Below are 18832 nucleotides of genomic sequence, written 5' to 3'. Positions count from 1 at the left end.
GGGATGAGGACATTGATTGATCAAATGACTGACTGACTGACTGACTGTCTGTCTGTCTGTCTGTTTTTCTGACTAACTTACTGACTGACTGTCTTTCCTTCTGTCTTTATGTGTGCTTGTCTAACTGACTGACTAAAATTGTGTGACTGACTGGCTGGCTGGCTGACTGACGGACGGACGGACGGACGGACGGACGAACGGACGGACGGACTGACTGACTGACTGACTGACTGACTGACTGACTGACTGACTGACTGGCTGGCTAGCTGACTGAAGGAACGAGGGAATAAACGATAAAACGAACAAACGAACGAACGAACGAACGAACGATAGAACGGAGGGATGGGCGGACGTACGAATGAAGGAGCCAACCAACCAACCAAGCAACGGAGTGTGAATGAATGAGTAACTAACTGACTAGCTAGTAATTATAAAGGCACTAAGTGCACTATAGCTAACCTAATAAATTTCTCTCGTAGCCTTCTTGGTACGCATCGTTTTTGTATGATGCCGTGCACCTTTACTCTCTGGCCTTGAATGACACTGTAGCCAGTGGATATGACATCACTAACACGTCACAGGTCCTTATACACATGTTCCATAGACGTTTCCATGGTAAGTCGTTTGTCACACGCATCGTTATTCCCAGTCCTTCTCGTCTTTGTATCTTTGGTGCTCTTGGCAATAATCTTTTTTGCTTTTGGTTTTGTTTGTTTCTTTTATTTAGGAAAATCTGGACACGTTTTTATGGAGAAAGGTACCCGAGTACCAGAGTTTGTTGTCGGTAATTTTCGGGATGGCTCGTACAAGTTCGTCGGAAACCGAACAAATCTACTACAGAACGGTTCGGGTTCAATTTATCACGAGCTGCGTCTATTTTATAAATCGGAAATCAGATGGCCTGGTGGATCAAGTCAGGTCCCTGTCAGCGATCCAGCGTGCGGTTTTACTGGGAAAGACTGCCGGCAAGAGGAGGAGAAAGACAGTGGTAAGATTGTACGCATTCATCCAACAAATCGCCTTTCCATGGTCTAAACTGTTATACAAAAACTGAGAAAATCTTCGCGCGCTGTTTGGTTTAAAGCTTTGGTAAATGAGCAGTGGCAGATCTAGGGGAGGGGTCCGGAGGGCCCGGACCCCCACATTAGTTTTAGGCTAAACTGAGGGCCTGAAGGGCCGAGAAAAAATTTTTCGAGGGCGCGTCCCAACTAATTCCAGGGTCTGGTTGATCGGGGCTCCCCACTTACCTGAAGGTCTGGATGCGCCACTAATGAGAGTATAGTCCATGAACATGACCTAACCTGTAACACAACATAAGACAAATTTCAGAAAACTTGAGAAATTTTCTCAATTTGTTTTCAAAAAATTGAATCCAACTTGAAATTGGAACATTTCGCGCGCAATTACGCGCACATTCGTCGACTACAAGTGGAAAAACGTATTGCGATCTTCCGGGCTGTCACGCGCGCACGATTTTGCATTTGTTTTCAATCTAATTTGCTAGTAAATTTTCGGTGTTACTGTATGAAACATATCGAGTTTTTTATAGTCTGCACTCTAACGGACCATAGCAATGACTTCATAAAATGTCCAAAACTTACTGCTGAGCCTAAGGTCCAGCGACAAAAATCCAAATAAATGTTACTATTAAAGACCACCGACAAGGAACTGAACAAATGCATGGAACTGACGCCACCTTGTTTATGTTAAATTTCCAGATCATCTCAGTGTCATTCTTGGTGTGTCAGGAGCGTGTCTTTTCCTTATAGTCATCTTTGTTTTTTTAATCTACGCTAAGCGACGCGCAAAAGAGCAAGAAAATGTTTACAAAAAGTGGATTATCAACTACAAAGAGATCGCACCATCAGATGATCTCGACGACACTCCCACAATGCTTAGCAATTGTCACCAGGTGAGTTCTAAGGTTGTCCGGGTCATATTGTCTCCACCCATGAGTACAAACAGAATTGTTTGGGCAACCTGACAGAATGCCGAGGGTAACCCTGCGATGGACTAGCATCTCACCCAACATAGTACTTAACCTCTCTTGGAGTTACTGTATTGCTTTCTTATTCTGCCATCTTATTTCTTTTTATAAAAGAACATATTTTATTTATCATGCTAAATTGGTTCTTTATCAGGCCCAGAAACGCTCCGGGAAGCCAAATCCACTAGCCAGGGGCCCAGACATGCAACCAAAGTGCAACCCGGGAGTTGGGGGCACTAGTCGGTAGCTTTTGGGCCCCCAATATCTGTTCGATTTTCCAAGAACCTGGCGCCCAAGGTCCAAAACAGCCCGGGGCTAGTAAAAGTCCCCAGACCTCCCCCCAGGCTAGAAGGTTGTCACCCCAGGAGCCCAGCTGGCAGCTGCAACACCGGCCGGGTGCCTTCTACATAGGCTTTTATAGATTGTGCTCCTAAAAGTGGCATATTATGCTACTAGCAGTGCTCAAAATGTTGCCAAATATGCAAAAATATGCCAGAATTCCCAAATTATGCTTCTGATTTCCGAAATTATGCTCACAAAATGACGTAGATTCTATACATAGAGGTGCGCAATAACGACACCAAATTATGATGTTTTTTAAATAAACTGTTGTTGTAAATTTATTTGTGTTTATGGCAGTTTATCACGGCCGTCAGCTGTCCAAATAGCTGCTCGCATCTCTAAACCGTTTGTAAAATGCCTCCAACGACTTAAAATCACAATTGTATAGCTAAAAACGCATTGCAAGAACAAATACTAAATTTCATTTATTTCTGTAGAAAGTACACCATATTTACTACATTTTATGCTAAAAATTGCTAATTATGCCGTGGCAGTGCTCGTTTCACAAATTATGCTTTTTAGCTCCAATTATGCCAAAAATTGCTAGCACAATCTATAAAAGCCTACTTCTACACAGGGAAGCCTGCTCTGGTGTCATTCAAAATATTCACAGACTACAAGGTGCATTCCAAGTTCACACAAAATTTCTCAAAGGGGCCTGAACCAAGCTAGGCCCAGCGGTCAAAATGACACCCTCCCCTCCCCCCAGCTTTTGACGGCTCCCGCCAGCTGGACACCAGCAGAAAGCCCAAGGCCTAGGCAAGGTCCCCATACCACGGTTGACGTCAAGCCCCCTCAAGTTAAGGTTGCTGGCTAGTTTGAACTCGGGCTGCGCCCGAGTTCAAGCGAAAACCTGGCAGCCAGGTTTCTGCGAATTCTCTGAGATATATATGGTTCTTCAGCCTGATGTTCTTAATCCACTTGTTCTTAAATGCGGGTATTCACTGTACTCCTAGTCGGTTCATGCTATAGAATAAAAATCTGTCCCTCTCAGATCAATCGGATTTGGGGCAGACTTTCAACTTTCATAAAAAACACAGCAGCTTTTTTTTTAGCGAAGTTACACTTCTTATTTTTAGGTTAGTAATTTTGGCTCAACGCTAAGCATTCTGCCTTCCTCTTCTTCCGCGAGGCTTGCGAATGGTGGTCGATTTAACCGAAGAAGGATTTCTAAAGGAGTTTTTCGGGTAGGTTATTTGTTTTATGTTATAGTTTTGTTTTGATTTTTACCCTTAGTCTTTTAAAATTAATGCAGAAAACCTTGTTTCTACTGCTGTCGCTGCTGCTGCAGCTGCTGCTGCTGCTAATGATGATGATGATGATGATGATGATAATATGATGGCGTCTAAGAAGATGACGATTTTTTGTTACTTTATTGTTTATACTATTACGTTGTACGCTTCAATATTGCTATGTTTTTATGTCGTTTCTAAATTGAGATTTAACAAATGAGAATATAAATGAAAAGTGATCACTTTTTTCAGGGCAAAGCTGTATTAGTGAAGATAGTTTGTGAAGGAGCATCCCATCTTACAGATAATATGAAAGCAGAAATCCGTCAGGTAAACTAATTTACGATGCGTTCAGATGCATACCAAATAAGGCTCACTATAAAAAAAGAGTGGTGGTCTGGGGCGAGAGTATCGGCGCGGGCGCTTATGGGATTATTGAAAAAAAAAACCGGTATAGCGGATCGGAAAGGTAGGGAGAACATCGGCGATTTCAAATTTAATTACCAAACGAGATGTTCTTGCTCGCATAACGTTTTCGGTTTTACTCCTAAATTCAAATCAAATTTGCAAATTTGCTGGAGCAAGTTGTCTAGTTCCGGTTAAGTTTGACAAGCTCTGGTTTCCATTCTCTGTGTATAAAGAAGGTCCTTCCTTTAAAAAATTTCGCTCCCCGTTACCCTCTCGTCCCTGAAGAAGGTCGGACCAGAGGCCGATCTCTGCAGCTGTCTCATGGAAAGAATGACTCACTTTAGTTGTTATTTCATTTTTCAGTTCTCTAACTAGTTCGTCCTTTTCTCTCGACTAATGAAGTACCCTGAAATCACCACCACATTCCGGTTTTCTCTCACATATTTTTTTTGTTCTCCCCAGATCATTCCTTTAACGCTTGCGCAGATACTCTCGACTCAGGTGGTCAGGCGTTTTCAAATTAACCTATCTTGTTTGAGCAATGATGGCATAAATAAACGAAAATATATTCTAATTTTAAGTAATTAAAAACAATATGATGAGGTAATGTTTTTCTCTTTTCAGGCATGCGAGATTCGACACGTGAATTTAAACCCATATATGGGTGTGTGTACTGAATTCCCGGATGTTTACATCGTATCTGAATTTTGTGCAAAAGGAAGCCTTCAGGTAATGTGACTTGGTACTGTAATATATGTGCATGGTTATATGAGCATAAATTAATAGTCTTTTATTTGCCATCAGCAAATTCGTTTAGACTAACATTCATCTTATAGAATGACACACCTTAACCTTGAAGCGGCATTCTCACAATTTTCTACTGTACAAAAGACAGTTTTATACGAGTATTTTAGCTTTAGTTTTCGCGAAGTACTTTTGGTGACCTCAAAAGCGAAGTGAGCCTTAAAATGATATTCTTCTTAGGTGAAAAAGCATCAAAGCTGTAAAAAAACAAAGCAAAAGTGGAGCCATTTTTTACGCCTTCCTGTCTGATCCATTTCAATGTAATTATTCTTCTAGGATATTTTATTAAAGGATGATTTTAAGCTGGACTGGACTTTCAGGATGTCTTTTGCTTCGGACATTGCACGAGTAAGTCTACCGCTAAAGTTGAAGAAATCACTAGGCACTAAGGGCCTCTTTACGTGAGAGCCGAGATGAATTTCGTCCCGGGATGAACTGAAAAAATTTCATTTTACATGAGCGTGTTCATCCCGGGATAAGTCGTCCCGCCCGAGTTGAATTCATCTCGCCCGTGCTAACATAACATTACTTTTCATCCCGGGAAGGACTGTTTACATGGGGTTTTTCGTCATGTTTCATCCCGGGATGACATTTCATCCCGGTGTTTCATCCCGGGATGAACTCATCCCGGGACGAAATCACGTATCATCATGTAAACAGCAACAAGAAAATGACCAGACACCGAGATGAATTCATCTCGGGACGAAAGTCATCCCGGGACGAAAACTCTCATGTAAAGAGGCCCTAAGTAACTGATCCCGCGGATTCAGTGAGTTGACAATTCTTTTCCCAGGACCAATATCATTCCAATGACAAGGAGAACGCACCAAATGTTAACAAATGTTATTAGACACTACAATGGCTAAACGTATGGCACATTTTATAAAAATTCTTTGCAAAACAAATAAAGATGAAGTGACCAGTTTTCTGCGTACTTTGAAAATTGTTTGGGATTTAACCTGAGGATAGTTCTGACATAATGGACACGCTAAACAGATTTTTATACAGTTGACTCGTTAATACGAACACGAAATTGACAGGGACGACTGTCCGTATTGTGAAGGTGTCCGTATTTCAGAAGTACAGTTACCTTAAGGTTGCTATTTTTAGAGGCTACTGATTTTAGCATTTTTCAGAGCAAGATTTAGCGACTATTTAATTTAGCGATTTTCCGAAAAAAAATTTATAAGTAAGTGATATCGTGTAAACCAGTTTTTCATGACATATGTTCAGTAAAAGAACAAACTTACTTGAAATCGAACGAACATTTGCATTGCCACAAAGAACAAAGTTACCGGCATCTATTTTTAAAAGAATTTTTCAAGTGGACAATGCTTAATTTTATTTCCCTTTGGAGTGGTAGGGGGGAAACTTAAATTTAACGAGTATTAAATTTTGACTGAAACAGATTTTATCGAGCACTAAATTTATTTAGCGATTATTTTCCAACTCGCTAAAATCGCTAAAATTAGTAGCCGCTAACAATAGTAATCTTAAAGGGAATAAATGTCACGGATTTTAACTTGGGAATTTTTGAACAGCCAAATTTATATTTCTGTCACAGGCCGGGGGAGGATAGGAGGTGCCGCCAGGTCTAAACCCTGACCCTATTTAAGGATAAAGAAATCTCAAAATAATAATCCATTTTTATTCCCAAAACCGAAAAATTACTACTATTAAAGCACTGAAACTGTTAACAAAAGGGACATCATTTGGCTGCGTATGGCTCGGATGGAAACGGGTTGCAATTTGACCCCCCCCCCACAAACGTTAGGCAAACGTTTTCCAAATTGTTTCAGCGCGTCTTTGAAATATCAATATTTATAGCCGTAGCTTGATTTCTATCCGCAAATTAAGGTTGTATATTCCTTTAGATGTTCAAAGATAAGGTTTATTTAGGGTTAAGTTGCCTACCACTAATTTCAGAACAGAATTTAGACCAAAAATCTGCGAAATCCCAGTGACATAGTCCCTTTAAGGTAGTATAAATTTTGCTCTCTTTCGGACCTTGGAAATTTTTCGTAATAGGGAGGTGTCCGTATTACAGAGATGTCCGTAACCGGAGGGGTTCGACTGTAAGCTTTTAATCGAAGCTGCCGTCGGCGTCGCCCTCATGGTTGACAAATGTGGCTGAAGAATCATCTTTTCTTTAAACAGTTTTCATTTTTGCTAACTGCTCCACTAACGTTTTGTAGGGTATGGAAGAATTGCACAAGACTTCAATAGGTTACCATGGTAACCTGAAGTCCACTAACGTGTTGGTTGACAGTTACTGGATCTGTAAGGTGGCTGATTATGGTCTGCAAAGTTTTCGTGAATACAGCGTACAACGAGAGGAAACATTACAAACACTATCTGGTAACTAGCGTGTTTTTTCAGTTTCTCTCTTTGATAAATAAGGGACCATCCATTATTTACATGCCAGGGGGTCCCCGCGGCTGGCAAGATGTGTAGCGTCGATTGAATTCAAGACACACATTATGTATTTCCCTTCCCATTCCCTTTGCATTTTCTTCTAATCCAAATATCCATATTTTCCTAAAAGAGTGACTTGTCTCATGATAAAATCGCTTTGAGATGTGCATAAATAGCGACGCGTAAACAATCGACCTCATCGCCTGATGAAGACTAGCAGTATTGCAGTCGAAACGTCGCAATCAACGTCTCCAAGCGATTCTATCGTGAGACAAACGGGCTCCTTCTTCGTGTAGAAGCACAGAACACGTCACAAAGAATACTGCCTCGCAAACCTATGGGGATGTTTTTATTCTTTTGTCCTTTTGTTCTCTATTGTTATAGGTGAACTGTGTCTTCTACACGAAGTAAGAGCCGACAAACGAATAAACGTTCATTCCTATCTTACACCACGATGAACAATATTCACATCTTTAATGACACAAGAGTGATTTGATAACTCAAATTCCTTCTCTAAATTACCTTACACATCGCTGAGAAAACGAAATTTGTACTGACCAAATAATAATCTGGCATCATTTGATTATGTTTCGTACACAGCCCTTTTCTGGACTGCGCCTGAACATTTGCGTACCACCGCTGGTTATAGCAAGAGTCTGCTTGGGGACGTTTACAGCTATGGGATCATACTACAAGAGATCGCTCTCAGAGAGAAGCCTTTTTCTACGTCACTTCTCGGCCCTAAGGGTTAGTATTTACAACTCCCGATTGGATGGGGCTAGTATGATTAACAATTATTTGGAAAGTTTTAAAACCTCTTCAATTGGTGCAGCGGAGCTACTAAAATAAGGCATCTCTCCATTTCTTATCATAACGGTCCTCTCGAATAATTTTGCCCTTCTCTATCGAGAATTAATAGTTTAATTTTCATCTTAAAAGCAAATGAATTGTGATCTCTGCTTCAAAATGAATGGTTACACATCACATTTTAGTGTGGCCACATGATTTATAAATTCACTTTACGAAACCTGCTTACATCACGAAAAACAAAGAGCTCGAAAAACCCTTTCGGTTCAATACCTTATTTATTAAAAAATCATCACGCTCTAGGCGCTTTAATTATTCTGGTTTAAGAATTGTTCGTTCCTTTTCGCTTTGTTTCTTACTTGACCGTTTATAATAATAATAATAATAATAATAATAATAATAATAATAATAATAATAATAATAATAATAATGGTTTATTAACAGTATATCCATACTACATGGCTCTTCACCTGTTAATACTAACTAAATATAAAACAAATTACAATTTGATATAAAAGACAAAAGAAAAATTCCTAAAGCTAAAAACTTACATTTAATATAAAAAGACAAAAATTCCTATAGCTAACAAAAAAAAGTACAATTTGATATAAAAGACAAAGAGAAAAATTCCTAAAGCTAAAAAAATTACAATTAATATAAAAAGACAAAAATTCCTATAGCTAAAATAATATTAAAAGCTACTATTGGTTGGATCTTGACCTAAGAATGTGCGTTCTGACTTCCCTGCAAAAAATTCTGAAATCGCTACAAGTTCTTAGGTTGGCAGGGAGGTTGTTGAAAAAAATGTATTTTTGTTTCTTTTTTTCTTTTAGAAATTCTCTACTATGTACGAAAGGGTATCAAACCACACTGCAGGCCTCAGGTGCCTCCTGATAGTGCCCCAGCACCATATATGGACCTTATGAAGATGTGCTGGGATGAGAGCCCTGAAAGAAGACCCACATTCAGTGGCATCCTTAAAATTCTTAAGAGAATTAACCACGGAAAGTAAGTCAAAAAATTCTGGGCCGTAGGCAGGGGGGGTGCGATGGGTGCGTCCGCACCCACCCACGGCCACAAAGGTCCGCCTTATCGGGGAGTAAGGATTAAAACGACTCTCAGAATGCAGGAAATGTGGGCTTAAACAACTTCATTTTTCAAAATTCCCCGGGGGAGAATACCCCATGACCCCCCGAGACGCTCGCACCTCTGGCGCTCGCACCCACCCCACCCATGCAAGATCCTGCCAACGGCCCTGATTGACAATCCCTTGCATGAACAAATGAATAACAAAACCAGTGTATGGCTGTTAGGGACGGACCATTATTTTCTTGGAGGGGGGGGGGTGAAAAATTTTCCTCTGCAAACTTTTTTTTTTTTTGCAGTTTATGCACCTCTGCAAACATTTTTTTTTACGAAATTCTTACTATTTTTTGTTATACATATCGTGTTTGCAAACGATTTATTTTGTCTTTCCAGGCCCTGCAAACAATTTTTTTCAATATTTTTCATTCCCTTTTTGTCTCATTCTTTTTTGTGTGTGTAAAATTTCAGAACCGTTAGCGTCATAGACAACATGCTGTCCATGATGGAAAAATACACAAACAACCTGGAGACCATTGTTAATGAACGAACAAGACAATTACAGAGTGAAAAGAACAAAACCGATGAACTTCTTCACAAGATGCTTCCAAGGTAAGATGGCGCTAAAGAACCACCGCAGGACTTTCCATAAAGACGAAGATAGACCACGCCTAAATAGCGTACGAGCAGCCTAATTGTTTTGTAACAAATTCAATTTCACAGATTTTTGTTTTCGGCCACTGACAGTGCTAAAAAAACCACGCGCGCCCTCCGAGGGCCTTCTCTCGGATTTCTCTCAGAAACATTTTGTGTCTGCAACAAATGTTTCTCCGTCTGCTCGCCCAAGAAAACATAATGAGAAGCAATGTGTCCGCCACAATGTGTCCTCGTTTGCCAACGCCTTTAGCCAATCTGATTGCGAGTTCCAAAATATTGAGCCATGGCGTATGGTAAAATGTGCTTGAGTTAAACAGAGGAAGCAAAATGCTTATTTAACAATGTTCACAGTAAGAATTATTAATATTTTCTTTTTTCGTGACCCAGGAGCATTGCAGACCATCTTAAAGCGGGACTTGACGTGAAAGCAGAACATTATGATAGCGTCACTATATTCTACAGTGATATCGTCGAATTCTCAAACATAACGTCACTAAGTTCCCCTATACAGGTTTGTCGAATGTATACACCATTTTTTTAACTAACAAAAACTAATAAGAGTAATAAAAATCCTCGTTAACCATTTTTTCTGTTTTTCTTCGCCACTAGCCTTTTTAAGCCTCTTCAGTACACCAAATTAAAATGCCATGCGCTCTGTTTTGGTATTCTAAGAGGGTTGAAAATGGGTGGCGGACGGACCGACCGACCGACCAACCGACCGACTGTGCTTGATCTATCGATTGATAGATAAATTAATTGCTTGATTGAGTGATTGTTGATTCTGTTTCGTTCAGGTGATAAATCTACTTAATGACCTACACGCGTTATATGACACAGTCATGACGCGATATGATGTTTACAAGGTAATGTAAAAAAATTAACCAATCTCTTAACGTTTGTTTTCTTTAATAAAGGTGATTATGTAGCTGTTGTAGATTTTAGACAATCATCTGTTATGCATGGCAATGAATCAACCCGCATCAAAGGCCACGTGTCCCTCTTTGCTTGTCTGTTTATCTGTCTACCTATCCTCTAGTCTATCCGTCCGTCTGTCCCTCTGGCTATCGCCTGTCTGCCTAACTGTCTGCCTGTATCTGTCTTTCCATCTGTCCGACTATCCGTCTGTCTGTCCGTCTGTCTGTCTGACTGTCTGTCTGTCTAAATGACTGTCTCATGACTCTCTGTCTGCCTGTCTGTCTGACTGACTGTCTGTCCATCTGTCTGTCTGTCTTGCCAGTAGGCAAGAAAACTGTTGACCTAAGATTTTACTATTTTACTACTTGTACATGTTTTTAGCGTATCTACTTACCTTAAAAGACGGCTTTCACGTAAAGAAGTTACAGTCGAAGCTCTCGTAAGCGGACACCCTCGGGACGCGAAAAAAGTGTCCGTAACTGGAGCTGGCCGCTTACGAGAATGGTTCTCATAAGCGGCCACTAGAGTTGTAAGGGATAAATGGCCGCTTACAGGAGCTTTCCGTAAGTGTAAGTGGTGTTTCGAAATGTAACCGGACGTGGATGACGACAAAACAAGCACTGAAATATGTTACTGTAATTACTGTAAAATCATTGTGACGAACGGCGATGTAAAGTTGATTGGTAAGAACAAGATACAGAGGTTGTTTATAGGATTTTCTTTGGGGTGTCCGCTTACGGGAGCTCAAAAACAAAGAAAAAGTCTAACTCGTTATCTCTGAAAGTGTCCGCGGCCGCTTACGGGAATGTCCGCTTACGAGAATGTAAAAATACAGAGTTTGTATGGAAGTTAAAAACGGGGTTTCAAACCAGGCGGCCGTAAGTAGAGCTGTCCGCTTACGAGAGTGTCCGTTAAGAGAGCTTCGACTGTATTTTGTAACTTAATTATGGAACTACCGTTTTAAAATAGAGGCGACTCACTCACTCACACTGTCTTTCTGTCTAACTGTCTGTCTGTCTGTCCGTCTGTATGTGTGTATGTCAGTGTGTTTCTATGTTTTTGTTACTTTAATTTCCTTTTTTGTACAGGTTGAAACAAGTAGTGATTCCTATCTTGTTGTATCTGGTCTTCCGGAGAGGAACGGAATAAAACACGCTGGTGAGATAGCCAGCATGTCCTTACGTCTTGTCACATATCTAAAGGAATTTAAAATCAGCCACATGCAGGATCGAACGTTACAGTTTAGGATTGGAATTCACTCCGGTAAGCATTATCATAAAACATCATTAAGCCACATCATAATGTGTTTTAAGACTACTTTTGTGAGCTGAAAGCTTATATTCATAACTGTATTTCTCTATTTCAAGAGCCTACAGAAAATTATGCATACCATTTCCAGTGTAGACTGGCCATACAGAAATGGTAAAAATTCCGTCGAGTATCGCATTTGACCATAAAGTATAGAGAAAGAGGTTTATAAAAATGTACAAACTAACGAAGGCAGTTAAACCAGCCAAAGAATATCTGAAGGAGAAAGTGATTGGAAAAAACATACAGAAGTTTTGAACTGACGAACAAAGCCTCCCGCTTTAATTGCATTTTCTCGCAGCTAAATAAAAGTTTGGTTAATCAAGATTTTCTTATTGATATCCTGACTTAACAAGGTACTGTATTCTGAATTTAATCCGTTGTTTTAAACCTTTTGTTTTGCTGGTTTTTTTCATCATTCCGTACGCAGTATTGGCTGTTTTTATGCTAGAGACGATAATGTCGCCAGACGACTTTAACGTCTAAGACGTTAAAGGAGTCTGGTATAAAAACGGGACGCACTTAATAGACAGCTTTTCAGAAAAAAGACATAAAAAAGACTGGCTTCGACACTCGGAGGATACTGGACAAGAAGAAGTAAAGCCATCAGACGTTAAAGGCGTCTGTCTTATTTACTGTTTTTATACTAGTTAACGACGTCCCGTTTTTATACTAGACGGCTTTAACGTCTGAGGCGTTAAAGCTTTCCGATAAGAGCGTCGTTTAGACGCTCTTACGAAAAGACGTTAAAGCCATCAGACGTTAAAGGCGTCTGTTTTATTTACCGTTTTTATACTCGACGTTAATGTCGTCTCGAGACAGCTTTAACGTCTAAGACAGCTTTAACGTCTCTAGCATAAAAACGGCCGTTACTATGTTTTTAAACACTTTTAACAAGCGTATAATGTGCAACATGATAGGGGTCAATTAATTAATAAAACTATTAATAAGATTAAAGCAAGAAATAGATAAATTAATTAATGAGGCAAGTAAGTAAGTAAGCACTTATAGGTGAGCAAATGAAAATGTCGTCTCAGTTCTGTCACCTTCTTTCTTTCCCAGGCCCCTGTGTTGCAGGGGTGGTTGGCCTCAAGAAGCCACGTTATGACATATTTGGAGAAATTGTGAGCACCACAAGTCAGTTGGCAGAGGCGGGAGCTGGTATGAAATGAATAAGAATCTTATCTATTGGGGTCCTTAAAATAAAACAAAAATCCAAGAATTGTGAAAAAAACAGTAACAGTTTGACACTTCTGAAAATATAAAAATTCAAATACTTCATTTCAAAAAAAAGCGTTTCACTGACAAGTGTATATGGTAAATGACAAATATTAATTTTGCAAAATCGGGTTTCCCACAGCATGAAAACACTTAGAAAGCTAAAAAGTTGGACTTTCAGTGCAATAGACGAAGATTTGCTTACACGATTTTATACCTCAGTAAAATCCCAACGTACTATGGTTTAGTGGCTGTAGAAGATATAAAAACAATGTGGTATGCTGAACAAGAACATTTTCTCGATTTTCAGCTCAAAGGATTCACGTAAGTTTCACGTGCAAGTTAATCCTGGATAAGTTGGGTGGCTATAACCTGGAAGAGAGAGGACTGGTTAACATAAAGGTGAGTGTTTAAATACCATGATGGCTTGTACCTTTTTCTTGGCTGACCGACCGACCAAACCAGGGACCTAACGACTGAACTGCCGACCGACCCACCCATCCACCTACCCAAGAACTTACCAACACACCCACCCATCCATTCACCAACCAACCCATTGACCCAAAGACCAACCGACCCACCCACCGACCAACCAACTGATCCATCGCCCACAAAGCAATCGACCCACCCATCAACCGACCCATCCACCGACCCTTCCCATCCACCCACTGACCAAATGACCGACCATGAAATGTTAACTTGCCCATGTTTGTTTGCTTTTGTTCCTCGGTTACTAAAATCGTTGTAACAAAATATATATAGTTTTTAAAAAATCATTTATTGGCAAATTTTCTCCTAACAACAGGCTAACCAAATTTCGTTTTCTATGACAGGGACTTGGTGAAGCAACGACATTTTATCTAACGGGAAAAGCAGCAGCCAGCAAACCCAGTCTTCAATAGCTGATTACTGTCAACTAATTAGCACTCTCTCGAACCCTTACAGATCTTTATACTCGGCAATGTTTGTAAGGATGCATCAGAGCTTTTGTTATGTGTCCGTTTTTCCTCCACAAGGAAAACCTCTGAAGAGTTCAGAACAATAGTAGGCAACGTTTGTGTGTAAGATAAACGGGATACTGGTTTATCTGGTTATAAAAGACAGTCACAATGACGCACTTCCGTTTGCCATCGTTAATCTAGATTTTTTGTTTTCCTTTACCCGCCCCTCTCGGCAGTGGTCTATGATTTTGTATTGTTCACGGTCGGGGTTTAAAATTAATTATTTTCTCGCAATAAATAAACTACTTGACTTGCACGCCAACATTGCTTGACATTTTTATTGTTGTCTGAAATTATGTCAATTGTTTCTTGGGAATTAAAAGCCGGATATTTTGTGAAGACGATTTCGATGTTGTGTACTTCAAAGAGGAGTCTGAAAGGGGTAAAATGGGAACTGGGATTTGTCTACTTTTGTTTTCAATTTTTAGGCGATGACGCCTATATGTTGTGGCCCGTGGACGGGCAATGTTACGATTACTCTGGAACTATGCACTTTGATTGTTTACTCAGTTTCGGTACGCCATATTGATTGTCATGAGTATGAATCAACTTAGAGAGTCCATCATGCAAAACGCGTTTGATTTCTACAGTAAAACGGAGGTTTGGGGTCAGGAGAGAATGATGTACTGGATAATTGTGAGCTCGCTTACAGAACTTTTTAACCGTTGTACGTGTATTCGTCAAAATCGGCATACGCGATAAGAATTTGACAAGTGAAGGCCGGTTAGTGTCATAGCTTTTGAGACCGTTCCAGTATACAAAGGCCAACCGATGGCAGTATCTTGATTAGATCGGAAAGGTGAGCTATCTGATCTTTGTTTGTTTTGGCGTGCATTGTTATCGATAATATATGTAAGTTTAGGTTAACGTTATTTCCTCTTTCCTTCGCGACTCGCCATCTTTTCTGCATTTGATAATATTTATCTCAAACCATTAAAAATAAAACAGTGACGGTATCCGTATTCCTATTTGTACGAGAAGCCAGAATTCTAAAAGAATTTCTACCCAGTTGCTGATTTAGCTGATCTAAAATGTTTTGTTTGATAAGTTGCTTAGTGTTAAAAGCGGGATTTAAGGGGGACTAGCAGTTCCCACTTTAACAGCAATGACCGTCAACTCGTCTTGATTCAATCTTCTTTAATAAACTCTACCTCAGGCGTAGAACCTTTACTGACAATGTTGTTCTAAATTCTCTGGTGTGTAAAGCAGCTCGCGCTCTTTTATGATGGCAGATTCTTTAACTGTCAATCTCTGTCAAAACGCCAAATTTGATGTGTCTAGGCTTACGTAATGACTTGCGCAGTTAGTTTTCGTTGAAGTACGACTGCGCGTTTAAGGTAAACCTTCGAGCTAATTGCGATGTCGAAAACGCTTTTCTTTCCAAAATTTCGTTACGAACCAAACGTGAACTGGCCAAAATAAAACAGCGCGAGCTATGTAAAAATTACAAACATTGTTTTTCTACAACAAAAACAGTTACAGGTAATACAGTTGTACAGTTAGAGCCGAAAATAGGTTTTCTTGTTAACAAGTTCAAACAACAACTTTTCCACTAAAATCGAAGAAGAAGGGGCGTGTTATTCGGTAACTACAGTCCGACCCCTTTCCATAAATGAATACTAAGTTGTTTACGAGTTCAGAGCAGTCGTTTGTGCAAGCCGAATTTAAAAGAATGTTTGCGTACATGGCTGTTCAAACAAGGATGTACAAAAAAGTGGATAAACATTGTACAATAGTTAAAAAGGTTCTTTGTCCTTACAAAACGTGGAAAAATAAGGTCAAGGTTTCCTGCTAGAAAAATATCACCGAATACAAGTGTACAAAACAACTTAAGGTCAGAAACAAGTTATTCCAGGAAAGAATCCGTGTTTGACCAAATTAAGGTCAAAAAGGTCAAGATCTATTTAATCATAAATAAGCAAACAAGTATGTCTATTGTTCTTAAACAATGGTTGATAGTGTAGGTTACCTAGGAATGAGTAATTATTATGAATTTACTTTGTCATTCAATAGTCGAACAAAACTGTTTTCCGGCAACTAACTCACAAGAAACCTTGACTCTCGTTACAAAAAAACACACACTAGATAAGAAAGATAACTTCAACCAAAATTGCACTCAATTCAAACATTCCCAAAAATCAGTATATAATTGATATCGTATTCAAAGATGAAATAAGTGTTTGATGATAAAAATAACTTCACAAAAGGTGTCAACGAAAAGAATGTATTACGCGAAAACTTAAAATTGTTATGCAAAATAACCGTTCAAAAACATCAACTTTTTATGGTTTAACATTCCTCCACGCTTAGATGAAGCAACTCCTGTTGCTTGGTTAACGTTTAATATGAAACAAAATAAGAAATGAGAACGAATCGAAACCTAAAAACATCGCAAACGGTGACAACAGCATTTGGCTGATATGCTTTTTGTCGTATTGTCTTTTGTTTTGTTTTGGTTTTGTGTTTTGTAATTGTGTTGTGGTGTTGATTGCCTTCTAACAGATCTTTTTAGTGTTTTTATGAATGAAACATTCTTGATCATAAGACGCAAAGCCGTTCAATGATGCATTCCAATCAAATAAGCAACTTATCTGGAGGTTTAGGATCTCGTGGCAACTTATAATAATAAGGAGGCGGTGAGGTAACGGAAGAACGAACTTGGCATTCACGCTTGGGTGCTTTACTTCTTGTACTTGGAAGAACTTTAACCACGGAATTAAATTTAATGGAGTTTTGAACATGGTTCGGACGAATTTGGGGTACCTTACCAGTGGATTTCGTAAGTCTATAATCGAACGGTCGCCGTTTTTCTACCAATGGATTCTCACAATTATTTTCCATTGAACTTGTGTGAACATTTAAATCGTGACTTTCTTGAGCATCATCACTTTTAAAACTTATACTCTTATTGATTTCGTTTTCTTTGTCTCTGGCAACATAATTTGGTATACTCTCATTTAAACTTGGAAAAGGTAAAATCTGCGTTGATAATAGTTTTGCTTCTGTGCTGAAATTTTTGCTTTTGGAACTTTGAGAAAAACTGATGTCTTGTTCATTGTTGCCATTTTGTTCAATAATACTATGGTCATACACACATTGTTCCACTTTTTCACTTAAATCACGGTCGACCAAATTTGCCGCAGTAGCTAAATTGTTTTCAAATCGATTTACTAATAATTTGTTCTGTCCATTCATGTCCCCGTATGAATTTGATGTAATTGTAATGGTTGGGTTTGTTACACTAACATAGACTTGATCGAATTCATCACTTACTGGGATATGCTCCTTTGGAAAAGTCATAAACTGTCCATTTTGTTTGTTTTGAAGGAGAACTCTATTGTTGCAGTGTAAATACTCTTCCAAACTAGGCAATGAAAGTGCTTCTTCATATGAAGGTAAATTTGGAGAGTTGTCAAATTTATTTTCCCTACTTTCTCTTTTCAAATCAAGAGCAGATGGTTGGCATGCTTGCAAAAATAACGAAGCATCGGTGTTAATTGCGCGCATAGTTGGTGTGATTACCGAAGCTAAGTTATCATTTACAATATCCGAATTCTGCGGACTGATTGTATGGTTTGTCGCAGTATTATAGCACTCAGACTTTTGGTCAATTGGATTAACATGTGAAGTTTGTATTTCATTCATCACTTGTGATTGTTCCTTAGTAGGGGCTACACTGCCCTTTGTTTCTTTTGATACACAACGTAGAGAATTTCTCTTTCGTCGATGATGTAAATCACTTTCTACTAAACTGTGATAAGCGACACGTGGTTGGTGAGCATTGAAAGTTGTGATGTCATCATGTACACTTGAACCTAGTGTTCCAAACTTATTGAGATCGGCCGTTTTCTCGCTTGGTAAGTCTTGTGCACTAGAAGACAAATCTGTGAAATAACCATGCTCTGACAAATCGTAATCACCATGCGAAAAATGTGAAGGTTTGAAAGTCCTAATATTTCTTGCAGATTTTGTAGTTTGAATAGCGCTATTTGTATCAATATCTCTGATAGCAGAATTGGTTATTGATGGAAGGGTACGAGGAGAATAAAACATGTCACTAGGCCCAACCGACCCTCGACACGGAAGGGCCCGTTTCAGTTTTCCGTACTAGGCTGCTGACAATAATTGCGTATAGATTTGTCATTGAAACGTTTGTGTTTTCCTCCGTAATAATGAGATTGCAATCGTCGGCGTGAATTGGGAGCACAGCGCAAATCTTGGTCTGAAATTTTGTCCTGATTTTCATGTGTCTCAGTTTTTTCTGGGAGAATCGGGTCAGCTGCGTGTTTAGCAAAATCGGCGAAAGTCACAAATGGATCAGCTGGCGAAGAATAGCAAATATTTACCATTTGTTTGAGCCGGGCCTCTGCCTCAGCTGATGCAAATGAATTTGGCTGTTTCAAAAGAACATAACTTTGCAAATCAGGCAGTAAACCATTGATAAAATGTCGCATAGTCTCCACGTCACTTAGATGCAATCGCTTGCTAAAACGTAAAATATCAGATGCGTATTGGTCAACAGACTCTGATTCTTTTTGTTTGCGATTTCGTAGTCGTTGCCAAATAAACAATTGTACTGCGTCAGAATTAAAACGAGCAAGAAAAGCTTCCGTAAATAGCACACAATTATTCTTTGTTTCAGTAGACAGGTTATA

The 18832-nt window shown here is 39.3% G+C and overlaps 1 protein-coding gene across 6 annotated transcripts in view; it reads left to right on the top strand.

Moving 5' to 3' along the window:
• LOC144650417 (atrial natriuretic peptide receptor 2-like) overlaps nt 1–14597 on the top strand; it is a 33640-nt gene extending 19043 nt beyond the window's left edge. For all 6 annotated transcript variants that reach the window (XM_078510087.1, XM_078510085.1, XM_078510082.1 and 3 more), the window contains exons 6-22: nt 480–615; nt 728–988; nt 1719–1912; nt 3409–3516; nt 3814–3891; nt 4594–4698; nt 5050–5121; nt 6969–7131; nt 7789–7935; nt 8829–9003; nt 9550–9690; nt 10123–10246; nt 10530–10598; nt 11739–11913; nt 13021–13119; nt 13487–13578; nt 14010–14597. In XM_078510087.1, coding sequence (XP_078366213.1) covers nt 480–615; nt 728–988; nt 1719–1912; nt 3409–3516; nt 3814–3891; nt 4594–4698; nt 5050–5121; nt 6969–7131; nt 7789–7935; nt 8829–9003; nt 9550–9690; nt 10123–10246; nt 10530–10598; nt 11739–11913; nt 13021–13119; nt 13487–13578; nt 14010–14078 — 2208 coding nt within the window. In that variant the 3' untranslated portion in view covers nt 14079–14597. The remainder of the gene's footprint in view (nt 1–479; nt 616–727; nt 989–1718; nt 1913–3408; nt 3517–3813; nt 3892–4593; nt 4699–5049; nt 5122–6968; nt 7132–7788; nt 7936–8828; nt 9004–9549; nt 9691–10122; nt 10247–10529; nt 10599–11738; nt 11914–13020; nt 13120–13486; nt 13579–14009) is intronic.
• The last annotated feature ends 4235 nt before the right edge of the window (nt 14598–18832 follow it).

This window comes from Oculina patagonica, chromosome 4, assembly GCF_052425735.1.
Source record: "Oculina patagonica isolate OP01 chromosome 4, crgOcupat, whole genome shotgun sequence".
NCBI lineage: Eukaryota > Metazoa > Cnidaria > Anthozoa > Scleractinia > Oculinidae > Oculina > Oculina patagonica.
The sequence above is the reverse complement of the archived record's forward strand: the minus strand, read 5'-3'. Positions and strand labels throughout refer to the sequence as shown.